The sequence below is a fragment of the Amia ocellicauda genome, chromosome 20 (genome assembly GCF_036373705.1).
Source record: "Amia ocellicauda isolate fAmiCal2 chromosome 20, fAmiCal2.hap1, whole genome shotgun sequence".
NCBI classification, from domain to species: Eukaryota; Metazoa; Chordata; class Actinopteri; order Amiiformes; family Amiidae; genus Amia; species Amia ocellicauda.
This window is the reverse complement of record NC_089869.1, coordinates 12,940,295-12,959,229: the sequence shown is the minus strand read 5'-3', so window position 1 is coordinate 12,959,229 and position 18,935 is coordinate 12,940,295. Positions and strand designations below refer to the sequence as shown.

General features: G+C 37.8%; 1 protein-coding gene across 2 annotated transcripts in view; it reads right to left on the bottom strand.

The window, feature by feature from the left end:
- Positions 1-841: 841 nt before the first annotated feature.
- Positions 842-18,935, bottom strand: part of hspa12a (heat shock protein 12A) — a 39,337-nt gene continuing 21,243 nt past the window's right edge. Inside the window, exons 5-12 of one of the 2 annotated variants that reach the window (XM_066692929.1) lie at positions 18,322-18,426; positions 17,442-17,558; positions 14,991-15,162; positions 12,457-12,543; positions 8,776-8,880; positions 8,109-8,367; positions 5,989-6,092; positions 842-5,528 (exon numbers count right to left, since the gene is read on the bottom strand). In XM_066692929.1, the coding sequence (XP_066549026.1) occupies positions 4,897-5,528; positions 5,989-6,092; positions 8,109-8,367; positions 8,776-8,880; positions 12,457-12,543; positions 14,991-15,162; positions 17,442-17,558; positions 18,322-18,426 (1,581 nt within the window). In that variant the 3' untranslated portion in view covers positions 842-4,896. The remainder of the gene's footprint in view (positions 5,529-5,988; positions 6,093-8,108; positions 8,368-8,775; positions 8,881-12,456; positions 12,544-14,990; positions 15,163-17,441; positions 17,559-18,321; positions 18,427-18,935) is intronic. The other variant, XM_066692930.1, reaches the window with a different exon arrangement.

The window sequence follows — 18,935 nt, the reverse complement described above, 5'->3', positions numbered from 1 at the left end:
AACAAAACCTGCCATAAATGTTATGTGCAAATACAAAATACATAAATCTAATTAAAGTACCTCAGAATGATTAATTTAATTTTAATAAAGTAACTGGTTAGGACAGTTAACATGTTGAAAGGTATTATCAAAGAAAGTTACCTTTCTATTGGAAAATCTCCACCAACTTCACCAAACAGAGCTCCTTCAGTCTTGCAGAAAACTGTGATCAGCGATGCTCCTCACACTAGACTTCACCTGGTGCTGCTAGGCGAGTCTAATGAAGTATTAATACATGTGCTCTACATTTCGTCTCCACTATTGTTTGTTACCCAGTAACGCAAAATAATGACACTAAATAAATAAAAAGTCTTCCTCTATCTCAGAGTGTCTGTGTATTGGGTGAGCAATGCTACATACCATTGACAAGACTATAAATACACATTCCCTTTCTCTTGATGCATCGAACATGAAAACTACCATGATTCCTATTTCTTTTCAGTAGAAGAAAAAGTACAAATCATCCCACTTACAATCCCATATTCAGACCTGTATATTTATAATAGGTTTAAGTATTTAGGCTCTTAGAACTAATGTGTTAAATTTAACATTCTGTGTTCGTTCAAGGACAACACAATTTTGTGTTCAAATTTACCAAATTACAACATGATAGTGCATTATTAACACAATAATGTTTACCCCCTACACACACTATTGTGCTTTGTAGAATTTTTACACAAGACTGTGTAGTGTATTATAAATAGATGACACTTCCCAAGTTAGAATGATACCAAAAGCCACATTTGCTCATCATTGTGGAAGAACAAGACAAAGACGAAAGTAAATGAAAAACACCCAGTGATAATTGTATTTCCATTTATTGTTGTATAATTGGAAGACTCCAGGCAAATAAATAGTGATGTAATTTCTATGTCTGTAAAGCAGTTTGCAGCTTCAACTATATAGCTTTGCCAGCTGTCGCTCTTCAGTGCGGGCAGTTCCCCTTAAAGCTCGTACATATACGCAAAGCACCATTTTTCTAGGGTGGAAACATGATATGTGAACACCATACTGGATTGTTTTGCTTACAAAGCATTTTCGCATCAATTGCAATATTTATCATGTTTTTTAAGACACATTATTAATGAACATTTCTCTGTATTGCTCAGATTGTGATGTCATGCATGATGTCATTTTCTTGTCCTTTAGACATTGCACATGGGTTGCAGTTCAGTCAGTGTGGATTAGGAATTTATACTTGTATGAATACAGCCAAGAAGGGCAGTATGGACACAAGAGGGAACTGGTCACAAAAAGTTACCTACCTTGACACATAATATTTGTATTTATTCATTTTAAGTGTACACATTCGTTGATTCTTTAACTATTCCAGTTTTTTATTTGGTGTTAGTTTATGGCATACACCTTTTATGAATGTCATACTTTTGTGTAACTTTTCCAAACTTGTTTGAGACGGCCTGCAACACATTGAAAGAATAAAAACTGCACACTACAGTGGACAAGAGAATGGAGGTCATACACAACATTACACTGTTCAGTGCAAAAGCTTTTCCCACTCGAGTATACAGCAATTTACAAAGTTCAGTGAAACAGAAAACATATGATAACATCAAAATACAGTATCTACAGAACAGATTAAATCATATGCGGATGGAAGTGTTAGACGTCTCTTTCACTGAGATACAGAGTACGCCACTATGTCAGAAATATGAACTGTCAGTCAAAAAAAAAAGATAGATTGCCATTGGCATCACACACATCAGCACAGACTTCAGTACACTTATCTAGGTCTCCACATTACTGCAGTTTACTATCTTTTACTATAAAACTTGATGCATCTAGCTTTGGTAAAAGATTATTTCAAGTGATTCTAAATAATCTGCTCCTTCTTCCATTTTCATAACTCTGCTCAGAGAGTCGAAATCAGATTCTTATTTCTATACTGCCTGCAAAATCTCTCCACAAAATCCAATCCTGGCTGAAACTATTTTCCTTCTTTCACGATAGCTCGGGAATGCTAAAAGATTATATAATCACATAGCACAAAACAAAAAAGAAAAATAACCACACTAGCATGAATCACAAGTATTCGATTATCAAACAAGGATAGATATGAAATCCAAATGAAAATGTAAGAACAGGATGCCCATGCACTGGCACAATAAACGTTGTGCTGCGTCACCTTTGAATCCTGGTTGCCACAGCATTTCTAATTTTTGAAGAACACAAAACAAAGCTTCTATCAAGTGCTTACAATGGGAAGATCACATAATTATCTGTCAGATAACACCACCACCCAGGCAATTCATTGTATACCAGAAGCTGCTGACAGTGCAGGGCAGGAGAGAAATCGGAGGCAGTTTCCTTTGACAAAGCTTTTGAATAAATGAGAATTGAACTACATTCATGTTTTGACACAACTAAATTCAATCTCACCAGAAACTAAAAAACATTACTGAAAATAGTTTCAATATAGAATGCCCAAATGTTTTTTCATTTTCTTTTGTGAAACACCGGAGACTACTTCAGTTACAAGCACCAGGATGAGACTTGCCATGCTAGGCTGTACATTTATAGATCAACACAAACATTAAAGGGATGATTTGAAAGGCAAGTGGAGTGAGAAATAACTAGGAAATCTGACGCAACCACATTTACTGGATATGATGCTGTTTTGCTCAAACACTGCTTGAGTCACATGAAACGACACCACAGATGAAAGCAATTTGAGTCTAACCCTATAGAGATCAAATGGCCATACAGGTGGCTTTTCCATGCAACACATTTTGAAAATGGTACTTTTGTATTATTTTTGAAAAGAAGATTTGTTTAATCTATAGTAATTTTCAATGTCTCAAATCTGCAAAGTTGAAAGATTCAAATGATCATGACCAGCTTTCCCTCTTTAGAAGCATCTGCACATTATCTTTCAAATGTCATGTTTACTATGAGAAAATGAATTATGCACATTAAAGAAGCGTCTGTTAAATGTCATAGTTGTGATACTGGATAAAATAACATTCAGATTAACACCAAAAATTAATGAAAAACAATGTAATAAAATAATAAAGCGATGAAAATTAAAAGTAAGCAAATCACACAAAATATATTGGGAAAGGATATTAAGATGGGAACAGTTAACTTATACAAACAAGAACATAGATAAAACCGATGCTGATCTGTGGGCACAAATCGGGAAAACTACCAGGTAAGATCGAATGGTTCAAGATACTGACCATGTAATAACATGTTTACATTTTTATTTATTGCAGTTTATATATTATATTTGGTATGAATACTGGCCATTAGTAATATATATATCAGTACTTGCTAATGGTGTGCTAACTGAACTCTAGATATTTCTGTGACATTTGTGATTATACATTGATTATCCAGTTTGTTTTAAATAAAACACATAAAAAAACAGAATGGCTTTCAAAGCATTGTGATCACAATTAAACAGTTTAAGATTATGTATATTTTGCATACACACCTTTAACTTTGAATGACTTTCTTAAAATTGAGAATACATTTTATGTGTAGCATTAAGTTTGAAACAGCTGTCGGTAAGTTCCTTCAATAGGATGATAAAGCACATTTTCCCTTACAGGCACAGACATGGATACTTGAAAGTTGTGTTATGTTGGACAATTCCTAATCAGGTGTGAAGCTAAGTTTCTTCAACCAGAACATACATTGTGTCATTCCTCAAACTATATTTTAAATGCCCTTTTCTTATCATTATGTCCCCAATGGAAACTGCCCCCTACAAACATAATACCCTACTAAATTTACCTCAGCTTGATTTAGTTTCAGAATAAAAATCCTGTTGAATGTCACAGGTATTCTAGCTTCACATTTAAAAGCCAAAGAAAAGCAACATATCAGTAACCCATGCTTTCATTTTAATTGGCCAATACATCTTCAGCTTCAGAATTCATTTTTTTAGATCACATACTGGCTGGTGAGAATAATATAACAGAAGTATCCACAGAAGCAAGCATACTGTCAAATTCTAAAGCTGCTAAAGTCAGAATAAAAAACAACAACTGTACAATGGTTTAAATACTGTATTTACAGAAATAAACAAAAATAAGTATTTTGTTATTTACCAATCCCAAAGCTGCTTGGCAAATAGTGGCTTTTTTCTCCATTGCGTGGCAGCCAGAAAGAAACAAAGGCAGCAAGCATATTGCTATAGCCATATTGAAAACAGTTAGCGAGTACAGCTAGCAGCATTCTCTACTTAGCTTTCAGTTTTCCTATTTTCTTTTGAAACATTTCACATTCTAGGATTGACGAGGCTATTACCAATGTGCATACCAGTGGTGTTGACAACTGTACAGGAGGACTGTGGCAAATGAGACGCACCGCTCCAATTCCTGTGCAGTTCCTATTCAATGCTCCTATCGCAGGTCAGGTTCTTTGCAGTATACAGTACATCACATTCAGCAGCCTATACGTATCCTGTAAAGGCATTTCTAAACGGGGTATTTTTGTTTTGTCAGCATTATCATCAGAAACTAAGATAATAAGAATACAAATATGACTACTACAACTACTACTACTAATAAAAAAATAATGTTTATATGTAAATGGTAATTTGGCTCAACAGTAGTAGTGTTTAAAATAAGTCTCAGATATCCCCTTTTAAAAGTAAACAATCATTCAACAACAAAAAAATAATAATGGCCTGCTTAAAAAAACAAAACAACAAAACAGCTTATTTTGTAACTATGTAAACAGCTGGGTTGCAACTGCTAAAATGTGTTTAACAAAGGTTTTCACAGCTAAACCAATTGTGAAGCTTTCTTGACAGATTATATCTCACACTTTACCTTTCCTCCCTCCAACTACAAGCCCTTCCAGTGGAACGGGCTGCACAGGCAGCGAGTGTTAGTTACTGAGGAAGTCGATGCTGGCCCGCACGGTCTTCGAGGTGGCCACGTCGACGGCCATGGCTCTGATCTCCGTGTCCCCGAACTGCATGAGCGTCTGGATCTCACGGCGTGGGGCCGGGCTCTCGGTGCCGGTGAGGTCCAGGCGCAGGGTGCCGCACTTCCTCACGCCGGGGTCGGTGATGAAGGCCACGTCGTCCTTCTCGGCGCAGTAGATGTTGATGATGATGACGAGCTGCGAGGGCTTGGCGGGGGTGTAGCTGCGCTTGACCGTCTCCCCGAGGGCCACAGACTGGTCGGCCGTGATGAAGGTGTCGAAGACGTCGGTGCACCAGCGCGTGCCGTCCTTCACCAGCATCTTCTCCGCCGGGTGCTTGCTCTCCACGAAGCGGTTGAGGACGCCCACGCCGTAGGTGAGGGGTGAGCGGCGCACCTTGATGACGCTGGGGTCCAGGCCGAACAGCACCGCGCCCTTCAGGATGGTGAGGCCCACGTCGTGGGGGATGATGATGCGGCAGCGGCCCTGCAGCATGGTCTGCACGGCCTGCTGCAGCAGAGGGGACTCCGCGAAGCCGCCCACCAGAAACAAGAACTTGATATCGCAGACCTCCGGCTTCTCGAAGAGCTCAGCTGCGGAAAAATACGGAAATCCAGAGCTGGATGAAAAAAAACACAAATACTCCCCACAACCCCCACAATATACCTCTTGTTTTTTTATAAGCTTTCAGGTACCTTCAAAAAAAATGACTAGAGCAGATCAAGGCTTCGATGTGCTGTGTGACATGCCTCGCCGTAACAGACTCTTATTCAGACTTAAGGTAGACGGCAGAGAAAACCTGACCTACTTTCCACTTTGAACTTCGCCTAATGCGATTTTCTATGAAGGGACAGGGAATTCTGCAGGCAATGCAAACTGTACAGCCTACATGTTAACTCCTATGTCATGCCTTCAGTTTACTTACCGTTCTAAGAAAGCGATTTTTATATCACAACTATCCATTGCAGGGTGATGTACATAGACTCGCTCATTCGAATCACTGAATCACTGGCATACATTCAAACTTTGTGTTTTTCTGAATTCACTACTTACTGAGATGTTGGATAATGTGGTCTATTGTTGGCTTAAAGAGGGCATTCATGGCGTCTGGGTTCATTCTAAGCATCCCCTGGGAGGACCATTTCACAAAGTCCACACTGTTAAATAAAATCAACAGCAAATATTACCTCAAAGCCCAACTCAGATTGTTAATAAAACCATTTTCAGTACTTTGCACTATGTAAGCATATAAACCAGTTTCTACCTAAATACTTAAATTCTACATCTTGCCCAAATACTTTAGAGTAACACTTAGAAATATCCTTTGCCCAGAAGAAATTTTCCACTGATCATGTAATGTATATTTAAATTTTGACTTTTCTTTCCTGCATTTTTCTACAGTATGTCAACATTGACTTGCGACAGGACTTCCCAAAAACAATCTTCTAAATAGTGGCTCCATAATGTAAAACAGATTGAAAAATGACTAATGGTATTTAAATAAAATCTGAAATTAAAACCAAAGCACTATTACTGTTTTTGAAGTCCTACTTGTGTTACAGTTCATTTCTCTGGGGTGATTTAATTCACAGGCTTTCAGGATCCCAAGTTACTTTAAAGTACTCTCCTTAGAGATTCTGCACTTCCCGTTTCTATAAACCTCATTCCAGTAATGATGCTCTTCAACAGACATGAGACCAATCATCAGAAAAAACATAAAAATCTTGATTTATTTGACAGAAGTCAGTGAACACAAGACACTGATACCAGGCAGAGTTTGCTAGGCATACTAGATGATCATTAAAATGTCAATATACAGTATCACACACAGAAATCAATACACAAAACCTTCAAACCATTAGAGCAAAATTAGATATATTCCATGGCTAGACACAGTCTGTACAGTGCTGTTCTGACCACATCTCCACTTTGGGGTGTTTTATGCGAATGACAGAACTCAAATACCTTTAAATGTAAGAACTTTTTGAGAGTTATGTATTACAGAGGCACAAGTATTTCAACACAGCTATGTTTGCACCTTCCGTACAATGCTTTATGTGCGGTAAGAAACAGTAGTAAAATTAACCTGTTCTGGAGTCTCACTTTAGATCAGGACTTAAGGGAGTAGGGTAGGTCATCTATCTGCTGCCTGATTGCCTAGTTTCAGTTGAGTTTATTGTAATATCAATTGACAATTTCAGCAAAACATCTTCTGAATGAGACGTCTAGCACTGCCTTAAGCAAAGGATTAAGTGTTTAATGCTTCATTAAACCTCAGGAAACCATTAATTTGCCTCCCACACATACTTTCTAGCTTTGAAACAGTTTTGCAAGATTTTTCTGACATAATTAGATATATCATGCCCATCAACAACAAAGAAGAAAACGTAACAAAATATGCATATTAACAAACGTAAAAGGAGTCAACTAAAATTGGAGAATAAATGCAGATTATATAAACCAGTTCTTTCAGCGGTCATCTGAGAAGATGAAAAGGGTTAATGTTCCAGACAGAATTTACAGTGTAGACAGAACTGAAGTAAAGTGCTTTGCTTTGAAAAGCACAGCTTTTGAGAACACTCTATTAATGGCATCAATGGCAAAATCAATAAAATCTGACACGACCTCTTGAGAGCACTACCTCAGTGCTGACAATGGTCTAAGGTCTGGATTTTACAGCTTGAACACTTACTTGCATTCAAGTAAATTCTCTAAACATATACAGAAAAAAACTAAGTGGGGACTGGAGTAGGGGAGTTTGATGGCGATCAAGGAAGAATGTAAATATGGTAATCATGATTGAGCTCACACACATTTTTTTTTACATAAATAAACTATTTTATTAAAAGTAAGGTGACCGGCCTCCCTCCATCCCAGTAATGGACTGCAGCAAAGATCTTGAGATCTGTAAATAAAGCTCTTTATTTTTAAATTTTTATAACAAAAAATCTGATATCAATACCAAAAACATACCTCTGGCACAGTCTACATTCTAGAAAGTGCTGTATGGGAGGTATAGTACAGGATTCCTACAGCCATCTATTAAAAGAATTGCCACAATCATCAAGGCCAAATGTGGGCCTATACGCTATTAAACACATCTTGTCTTTTAACTACGATTCATATAGATCTGTCCAGAATAACCCTGGTGGATACAGAAACCCCCTACTCACTTGCTCTTCCGCAGGGCGTGCTCCACGCTGTGGCCTCTGAACTTCTTGTAGTAGTCAATGAAGGAAAAGGGCAGGTTGATGTTCAGGGGGTTGGTCCTTTCTGGCGCTGCTGCTCTCTTCCGGGACTCAAAGGCGATCATCAGATCCACCCAGGCAGCCGGTCGCTTGATCTTAAACTGATCGATGAAGTCTGGCCCAAAGATTTTGCACAGTAGCTTCTCAAACTCGTAGTCTATACCGATAGAGCCATATGGACCCCCTGCAATTATAAACAAATAGACCATAAAACACAGGTGCTGATGGTAACAGCTCCCCAGCCCTCCCACAGAGACCCCTCCAACCTCTCAGCCCATGTACTTGCTGCTGATGTTACAGGAGTGTTTGCAATGAGACACCATTAGAGCACAATGAAAAGCCCAGTGAAGAGCTCTCAAAACTCCTGTGCCAGCACTTAGCAGGCTACCCTCATTAATATAGGGAGCTGAAACATGCAGTATAACATTTCAAACTGCTTTTTTGATCTAGGGAACCATGGGGAAAAAAACTAAAATAAAACAAAACAAAATAACTTACAAGAGATGTGAGGATACATGAAAACCTAAAACACTTCTCTTTCCCTGATGATACAATAATAAAAAGAGGGGATGGGATCTGGTGCGCTCTTTACCTGAAGCTTTATACAGTTCTTTGAGATGACCTTCAGGCAGCCTGATTTGGTGGACGGTCAAATCCACTGTGCCCCCACCACAATCTACCACGACATATCGGTCACCTGTACCAATGCGGGAAGACACACAGTCAGACGGGGAAAAAGGTTAAATACAGCACAATCATCTGCAGTGTGGCTGCTTTTAGCCTCTTAAAAGCATCACACATTTGGAAGACTTCCAAATATATCCGATGTGTCATATGTTCATACTGATCCGTGCAAATGCATTTCTGTTCCACTGGGCATTCGTGGCCCACTTGCAGGACTATTAAGGTTCAACTAAAAGGGAAGATAGGCACACACCCACAAGTATGATGGGATTAAATTGCAATCTTCTTTGGATAGATCTAGTAAAGCCCCTATGAACACAAGATGGGAAGGTGTAGTTATCAGACAATATCTGCCAGTTATCACCTCTTTATAGTTCTTTAAGTTAAAAAAGCAGCTCAACAATTAGTAAAAAGAATACATTATGTTTCAGACTTGGAGAAAGGAAATCCCAAAGGGAAATGAAGGTCAAATTGATATTGAATGAATCTAAATGAATTTGGACTTGAACCACATATTAAATGATCAATATAAACTGCTATGTGTATAATGGAATTGAGGCTGTTTAGATCACAGACTGCACACACAAGTGTTTCCCAACTGGTGTGCTGTGGCACATTGATGTAACATCACACAAGAAAAATAAATAGTAGAAGAGAACACTTTTAACCTTAATATAAGCACAGGACCATTCCTGCATTCATCTGCAATCTTAATTTAAGTTTAGTTTGCTCACGTTTCTTACATTTCCAATTTCTCAATTTCCCTTTATTTGTGAAATGGTGAACATACAATCCTTTGGTTGATAAAGATATGGAAATTAATGAGATTAACACCTACATAATAGTCAGAATCCTTAGTCTGAACTATGATACTATCTTGCAGTTTCGACGGATAAGCCCTTACCCTATAAACTCAAATTAAAAAATTCTAACAACTCTACAACCCATTACTTTAAGTAAAAAAAGCATCCCTAAACAAAAACATATGTTTACTAGGGACTCTAAACCTAACAAGACTAAATTATATCCGTAATTTTAACACTTAAATTACTTTAAATACATACTTTATCTAAATTACTAAAAACAATGCTCTCTGAACGACCCAAATCTTAAAACAATGTCCTTCCTTCATCGGTATGCCTAATTTCTAATCTTGGATTTTCCCTGGAAGATTCTGCTGATCTACAACCAACATTTATAGTCTTTGTAGCTTTTCCAATAAGAAGGATGCCAGCAAAATCTCACTCTTATTACTGGATATTACAAACCAACCAGTAAATCTGTCATACAGACATTTTAAAAATCAATATGTGTACTAATACACAGGGCTTCAATGTAGCTTGCATATATAAATACTGCTGATGGTGTAAGAGTCTAAAATGTACTTAGTGTGACCTACTGTTATTTATCCTTACAGCGTGGACAAGATTAAAAGATGCAAAAAAAAAAAAAAAAACATTTTACACTCCTGCATGAATAAAGATTACAAAATTATATCAAGCCTTCAGGAAAAATATATAATTACATTGTAATCATTTAAGCTGCTAAAGAAACCAGAAGGTTCACTGAACATGAGCCTTGATTACATGATTGTACAGCAAATGACCAGAACTGTGATAATTTGAACACACTTTGACAACCCACTATCATTTACTAGTTTGAGGCTATGCTCTTCTGATTAATCATGCATTTCAAACATAATAATAAAGACTAATAACTGTTGTGCCTTCATTGAAGGTTTTCTGGCAAAGAAAAAATAACTACAGACAAATATTGGTTTTATTATAACCTATTAAGGATTTTTAGGTATGTAGGTAGGTATACATTCATGCTGGCAAGATGGGAGCCATAAAACATATGGTTTCCTTTAATGTTAAAGTTACAGGAACAATGAGAACCGACTGATTTTTAATGGCCACTTTCTGCCCAGTACGGAGGACATGGTGCCACAATAAATGCAACTGCAGATCAAGGTAGAGCAGGTGGCTGCTTATTCCACCAGCTCTCATCACTACATTAAACTGCAGGTCTATTGCCAAGCCTCTATTGCAGTGGTTAAAATGTAAAAGCGTTAAACGTAACAAAGGACAATACAATTGTTGAAAACAAGAGCACACGGATCAAACATGCTATCCTCCGTTTTATTCTATTTGATGAAATGTTACGCAACTGAAATGTTTTGTTTGTGGACTGAATGCACACCTGAGCTGAGCATGATAAAAATATATTCAGTTAATTTAAGCTGTTTCAAATAAAATAAATAAGCCTACCAAAAAGGCAAGGACAAACATTAAATAATATTTATAAAATCTATTTAGTCCAACCTAGAAAAAGGACAAGCAGAGTGCAAGATAAAAACTAATTCAACATCTTTTCCATTTAATCAATTGTGTTTCAGTACCACTGATAGCACTGCAGCTCGGAGCAGGTGCGCATTCAGTCACAACCAGCGCGACCCGACTGCTGTTCTCACTTCCTTTCTGTTTAGAAATCTACTTCAGTTGGATATATCATTTAAAAAAAAGTCTACAGTATAGATGTTTAAATGTTACATGTTCACAACTTTGAATAAGTTTGATTTGAAAAAAAAAATAACAATATTTTTGAGGGGATAAAAATCTCACAACACGCTTCGGGGGTCCTCAAGGAAAACCACTGCTCTATTGCCTGGGTCTACGATCAGCTGTTAGTAACTTATGATTGATGACAAAGTCTGCCTACTTTACCAGGAGGATGTGGTTCCAAGACAGATCCAATAGCGTGGGACAGACTCTGATATGTTTACCTCTCACCAATATATTTTTGTTGGGATTGCATCCTTTCATACTCCAAGCAAGTGAGCATTTCAATGTGATTTTTGATTTAAAATAAATAAAATGCTTTATTAAAGTATAGAAATAATCAAATAAGGTAAAGAATACTTTGAAGAAAATGTAGGCCTCATATAATGATTTTCATACACAATGATTAAATACTTTTAAGTACAGTTGCAGTTGTCTGTTTCGGCTAGACGTCAGTCTAGACTGCTGTGGCACATTGAGAAGTTTTTGCCAAGTAATCCCACCCATGCTTTGAGGATGTAAACTGCAGTGCTTTCAAGGGTTCCACAAACTTAATTTACCTTCTGCAACATTAATCCTTACCTTTAGATGCGTTCCCTTATTACAAGAAACATTCTGTGATGTCATGTAATTTTTCCATCCTTATTCAATATGGATTACCTTGTCAATTTCATTTTCTCTCTTCCTACAAATCTTTCACACAACTCAAAGCAAACTCAGCCACTGTGTCATTTCATCCCATCTTTTCACAGACATAATCCACAACAAATGTTCTCATCATGCTCTTTGTTTTTGGACCGGATGTCAAAACTACTATCTATATATAGTGCTGAAGGGAAAGTGAAAATATTAGAATGTGATTTTTAACAGATAGGCCTCAGATTGTTAAACAGCAGGTGTTATGAAGCAAGGAGGCTTGTGGTAACACTCGATTGTGTTAGGGGAAAATAGCACTGCGTCATTGCCAGCAACGTAAGAACCAGCAAGAGCAAAACAATGTGGCTGTAAAATGGAAAAAGAAACACTACCTTCTTCCAGCTCCGACCAAAGCTCTCCTATGACATTTTCCACCAAAAAGGTGCGGCTCTGCCGGTTGCGACGGACATGCTCCTTGGCTGGTTATTGACAGAGAGAAAATGACTGAATGTAAGAAGGTATGTGCGGAGAAGCACTTTCACAAAAGCAGGCGACAGAATGAATTCCAACTGATGGGGATGAGTAGTTGCTACAAGGAAGGAAAAAAAAATAAAAAAATCCAGATCTAGTTTTAAAATGAACATGTAGGATTTAATTTTTTCTTTTACCATAATGTAGACTCAAGTCATTAAGCAAGAGAGTAGGTGTAGCGCAGTGCTGACACTGCCAAGTTAATGCTCTTCAACTCTACCGCCAAGGAAGAGCATTAGGCAGGAGATTGAGAATCCATACCCTCCACTTCCTCACTGCCTATTTTCAGGCTAATACAACATGCATGTGATTCTAGGTTAGTGCTGTGAGTGCTTTCCTTATGGACAAGCTGGGAGCATTCCTGATCAATTTGCTTGTAGCTTGAGTTTTTTGAAGTCTTTTCACTACCCTAACCTTGGTCACTGAGCTTTAGTAATCTCTTTTAGTAATCTCACTAAATCAGCTGTGTGTGATTTATGTTCAAAGGGAACATATTTTGTTTCTCTATTTGTAGAAAGTAGTATAACTATAACAATAACAACAAACAAAAATAAAAGTATTTTAAACATGCAGCTTTTGGCAGATGTGAAAAAGGCAGAAAAGGGCATTTCTTCATGGAACAAAGGGATGTTTCTCAAAGCTGACTGTTCCCTAAAAGGTCTGCTTTAAATGTCCAGAATCTCATGACAATTCACACAATTTTTCACATTAAAAAAAACACACAAAACAAATGTCAGTTTTGTTCACTTACCATGCATGCACTACAGAGCAAACCATTCTTAAATGGCCAGTGAAGAATATCAACATTTATTATAACAAAATTGATTCCTTGTATATTCTCTTAGAGGAATCTATAACATATGTCTTTATTTAACAGTAAAATGTTCTTTATTGCAACTCCACAATGTCACAATTAACTGAATTAAAATGTTGAATTAAAATAAAGACCACAGCAATTATAATGCATTTATCATGCAAGAAAGGTAAAATAATAAAAATTTGCAAGCAAGGCTAGGCTGTTTAACAATGGGATGGCTTGCAAATGTATGTAATAAAAATAATCCATGCAAATAGTGCTATTCAGTCACTCACTGTGGCCAGCTATCACAGTGAAGTAACACTGAAGTTGACGATTGCAATGTGAGTATTCTTTCCATGCAACCACTTTTGTAGTTAATTCGTTTACTGAAATGGACCCATTGTTTTACTTCCACAATGGGACACGAGGCATTTCAGACACAACAGTGTGGTACAAGGCAGGCAGGAAAGGATCAGAAAGAAAATCTGTCACTTGATTTGCTGTTGCTGCTATATTTGCTGGCAAAAAAAAAATAAAAAATAAAAAAAATATATATATATATACATATATAGACGTTTCACAGTGCTGAAGGGATCTCCTCACGTCAGTGGAAATGGTACCCGTCTACTTACAAAAATATATATTTGCAAGAAAAGGAGAAAATGTGTTTAGTGGCTCGTATTTCGTCGATGCACATGTTATAGATGCAAGTAGCAACACTGAGAGGATGGGGAAATTGTTAGTTAAAAATCAAGTACATAAAAAAATCATGCACCATTCAATGTGTGATTGTCAGTGTAGAAAGGTAAAAATGAAAACATGCACTTTTGAAAATGGGTAAGATATGAAAAAGTTATAATTATTGACATAGATTGGTTATAAAGTTATGCATGTTGGGTACATTTTGCCAAAATCAATTAAAAAAAAAATGTTCTACTTGCACTGCAAATTTAACATGTAGGTACATATCTTTATAACCACCATGCTAATTCTATGTTCAAACAAAATATACATGTACGCACACATATATACACAAACACCAAGTTATACACACAAACATAGACATACTCCACAATGGAAACCAGTAGAATAGATTCACCATTAAAAAGCAAGAAAACATGACTGAAGATTGACCGTGTTCAATATCCCGTCACGGAAAATACCCATTTAGGCTGTAACACAGAGACTGATGCAAGAATGTCTGTGAGAAAGGGGGACCATAAATTATTTGATAAACTGTGTTTGCATTCATTCTCATGTGGTTGTCGATACAGTACCTTACAGCGGGCATCAGTGGTCTTGTGCAGTCATAATATAAACAGAAACGTTGTATACATGTTATCCCATTAGTACTTCCACTCACCTTTAGAACCATTACATATTTGCACAACATCACCAATTGCTGAAACTCAGGCAGAGGCAAAAATAAATGATGGTATTTGCAGGCACTTCTGATAACAAGTTCAATATATTAACAAAACAAAAAACGAGAGGAGCTATAAGTCACTAGTATGTTAATGTAGTAAATAACATGCCTGTGTATCGTGAAAACATTCTAAGAATTCCATCATTTCAATATTCTGCATGGGAGTTTACCCTGTGCCATGGTGGTTCCCACACTTTCTGTTGGACTGTAGCCATTCACAGCTGCTTTAGAGCTCAGGTCAATCATCTGGTGAAGGCGGAGCTTCCGGCAGTAGATAGAAGCAGCTTCCGGTTCCAGAGCGATTATAAGTTGCTCAGGGTTGTCAGGGGAAACCAGGCTAGACTGACAGGGAGGTAAAGAGATAGGAAAACAACAGGTTAGCATTTTTCATGCAACTTAAAACCAATAGTTTTATTCTGATCAATTACACCTCTCATTTTGCAATAAAGGAACTCCAACATACCAAAGTCAATTAAAGCCGTGCATCTATAAACTGTGTTCAGTAGCAACTACAAACCACATGATCATTCGTATTAATTAATATCTGAATTTAATGTTATGCTAATTTAGTTGCTGAAAATGATTCCATAAATGTAATTTGATTGTTTGTATTATACATATTTCTTTGTGCATTACATTACAGAAACACAACAGAGTATGGCCAAGGAACAGGTGTGACTTAAAAGGTTTCTCTGGGCATATGACCACATGTCAAAGGTTTACTTTTTGACCTTCTTAGCCCTTTAAAGGGGTGGTGGTCTCCACTAGGACACTGAGGCCACCCTGGATTGCTAAAACATCTGTACTTTACTTCCAAGCAGCCAATACAAGGGACTGTTCATTCTGTTTTTCCTAATTCCAGAAAATTCTTTGCAGGCTTTTGCCCATGATTGTAAACTGAATCATGCAGTGCAGTGCTTTCTGTCTTCAGGGAGTTATAAGCACCCGAGCACTGAGAGGATAAATGCTCAGGATTCCCTGTGGAGTAGGAACACGAGAGCGTGGCTGCTGAGTCACTGCACAAACGCAGTGCATCGAAGCGCCGGCCCTCGCTCCAGCGCCCCACTGCAGAGATCTTCTCTAGAAGCCTGTCTGCAGCACTACATTAGAGTGCAGGGGATGAAGTCATAGTATGGGATGACAATCAGGAAAAATGTCTGCTGCAGGATATAACCACATTAAAAAAGGGAGGCAAGGGTAATGGGAGCAGTAATATTTGTCATTTGAAGACTTTTTACGGTTCATAATTAGGGACCTGTGTTTTGTGCGATTATGCCATAGCAATTCTATGGACAGATCACACTCACAGGACCCTATTTACAATTCATACAAAAAGGGGCAGTTTTTTTTTTCCTACATACCTAAAGCAGCTTTTGTTCAGTCTCAAGGTGCCAGTGGAGGTGTGCTGCTGTCATAATACAAACCGTTTTCATTTGTTTAATTTGTATTGGAACACTTTCTTGGTCAGTTTTCACTTGTTAAGGTAAGTTTTAAATAGTTGAGCTGCATTCTTGAAATATTTTTACTGTATTAAAAAATAAATAAAAAAGGCAGTCTTTCTATACCTTTGGATCTATAATTGATCACCTCATACAAGAATGAGATATGTAGGAAAGAGTATAGACAGAATAAGCAATGATTGTCTTTGATTAAAATGGTAGACCCACGTCCACTAGCATCTTTATGGCTTTTGTTCCTCTCCTTGTACATTTCACCCACAGAGAGAGAAAAAAGAGCAACGATGACTCTGCACCTTCGGGTGAACAGCAGAGTCTATGTGACAGTTATGACAGACAGGGTTCATTAATACACTCAACCAGAATCACCTAAATCCACAACTTTACATTCCAGTCTTGGTAAGTGATACTGTCTGGAGTCTAATTCAATCTCTAAAATACAAGAATCATATGGCACTCAAAGCAGAACCTTTTACTGGATGAGCCACTCAAACTTCTGGAATTCCGCATTTTTTTTTAATACCCTAGTGATGATCACATAAGAGTTACATATTAAGTGAGGCATAACTTAAAAGTCCTGCGAGAATTGGCTTGGTTCTGTCAGTAATAGCAGCCCTGCGAGTCAGACGCTGTTGTGATGTGGAAGCTCTTGGCAGTGAGTGGGGGATGTGGGATGGTGCTGCTGAAATAGTGAGCTCATACTGCAGGAAGCTGCCTTGGCCTTCCAAAACCTTCTGCTTTTCTAGTTTCTTTAGCTGCTGGGAGATCACTTTGAATTAAAAATAAAGGTACTTTAAAAAGCATTACAAAATCCTAGACTTAGAGCCATTTTTTCTAGAACTGCCTTCTACAGACCAAACATGGTAGGAAAGTTAAGTATAATGATGGGTTTGTGTCCCAAAAGCAGAGTATAACAATACACTAATAATAGGGGAGGTGTACAATATAGTTTAGGCACACCTAGTCTGAGCATGATCTCAGAAGCTAAGCAGGGCTGGGCAAGGTTAGCACATGTCGAGTTGAAAAGTGTCTTTTTCTGAAAGGTTTGAAATTCAGATCCAGAGAAGACAAATCATACATCATACCATTGAGGTTAAGATTTCTATTACATGAACTGCTTCTTAATTAGCTTCTTAACTGTTCCTAATTGTCTCCTTCTCCTACCTTATAAGCGGCTTGTCTCATGAATTGCTTGGCAGGCTGCTTCCAAATGGCTGGCACAGTGATGACCCATCTCACATCAGAGTTATCGAACTCTGAGCCTGTCTGGTCACTTAGCTCCTGCAACAGAACCAAGACGACGGGCTTTGCAAGGGTCTTGTGCAGGGACGAAAATGATTCAATCGATTGTTCCATGTTTTCCAAAAACCATCAACAGTTGTTAAAGGTCAGAAGCAGGCCCAGTTTTCTTTTCTTGCTCTAGTGAACATGGAGGATAAGCCCGCTAATTTCATCCTTCCATTGTTGAAAGTTTATTTGGACTACATAAGAAGCTAACAACACTATAGTGCAATTAAGATCACACAGGGTTAACATTAGAGTGGACCAAATTACAAATGACTATAGTGTAGTTAAAAAACAATATGTAAATACACTATGCACCAATTTAATGGGATATACTGTGAAATTACTTCACCAAAGTCGTGATCAACATTATTATTGACTCCCCTGTCTCAATAGGGCTCTTCTGACTTATAAGACCATACTGATGAGAACTTAGAACATTATACATCACAAGGAACATTGTTGCAGAATCTGAAGAGGTTTCAAGTACTCAATGGAGAGTAACGGGCCTTTTCTTTTTAGTCATTTCTGTGTGAGAAAAATATTTTTGCGAATACCACTGTTACTTACTGAATTTATATTATTAATGTTAAGCACTAGGTGACTGGTATTGTGGCCTCCATAAGTCTTCCAAAGCCTTACAGAACACCTCAGCAAATGCCTTGGGTCCTTTTCAGCCTTGAGGATAATACTACTTTTCTCAGATATCTCCATCTCCTGCCTAGCTCACCACACACAACCCTGGCAATGCCACACGTACCTTCAATGCCTGCTCCTTGAAGAACTGGAGAGCATACGCGAAGATGTCCAGAGCCTTCACTTTCTTCCCATTGGCCGCCTGCAGGTCAGTATCTATTGAGAGGTTCTGCGGGGCAACAGTTTCAGTACATTGTTAGTGTTTTCTAAAGACACTCACTTCATTGAAACTGAAATACCCAAGAGGCCAGTGAAGAACACTTACAGAGACCTAGTAAATTATTATATAAAAAAAAATATGAAAGGTTTCCATGTCTTGAGCCAAACTCAAAACCACTACAGGCCATCAGGAGTCTCTCATTCCAGCTTGCCCTGCAGAAAGATTAGTATACCTGGCTCACTTGTAGAAAGTACACCTGCATTTATGAAGACAGCTTCTCCCAGACTTTAACATAAACCTTCAGATTACTATACAGACATCAGCCTCATTTACTTTCAACATTTAAAGCCTATACAATGGGAATCTTAAAAGCCTAAGGGGAAACGGAAAGAAGCCTGTGGTTTCAGTGGTTAACCACAGTGGTCAGAGGAAGCCCTGTACTCCTTAGACTGGAGTAAACACTCAGTAATTCAATACTGCCCTTAAGATTGGTGAAGACATTACTAGAACCTATTAAA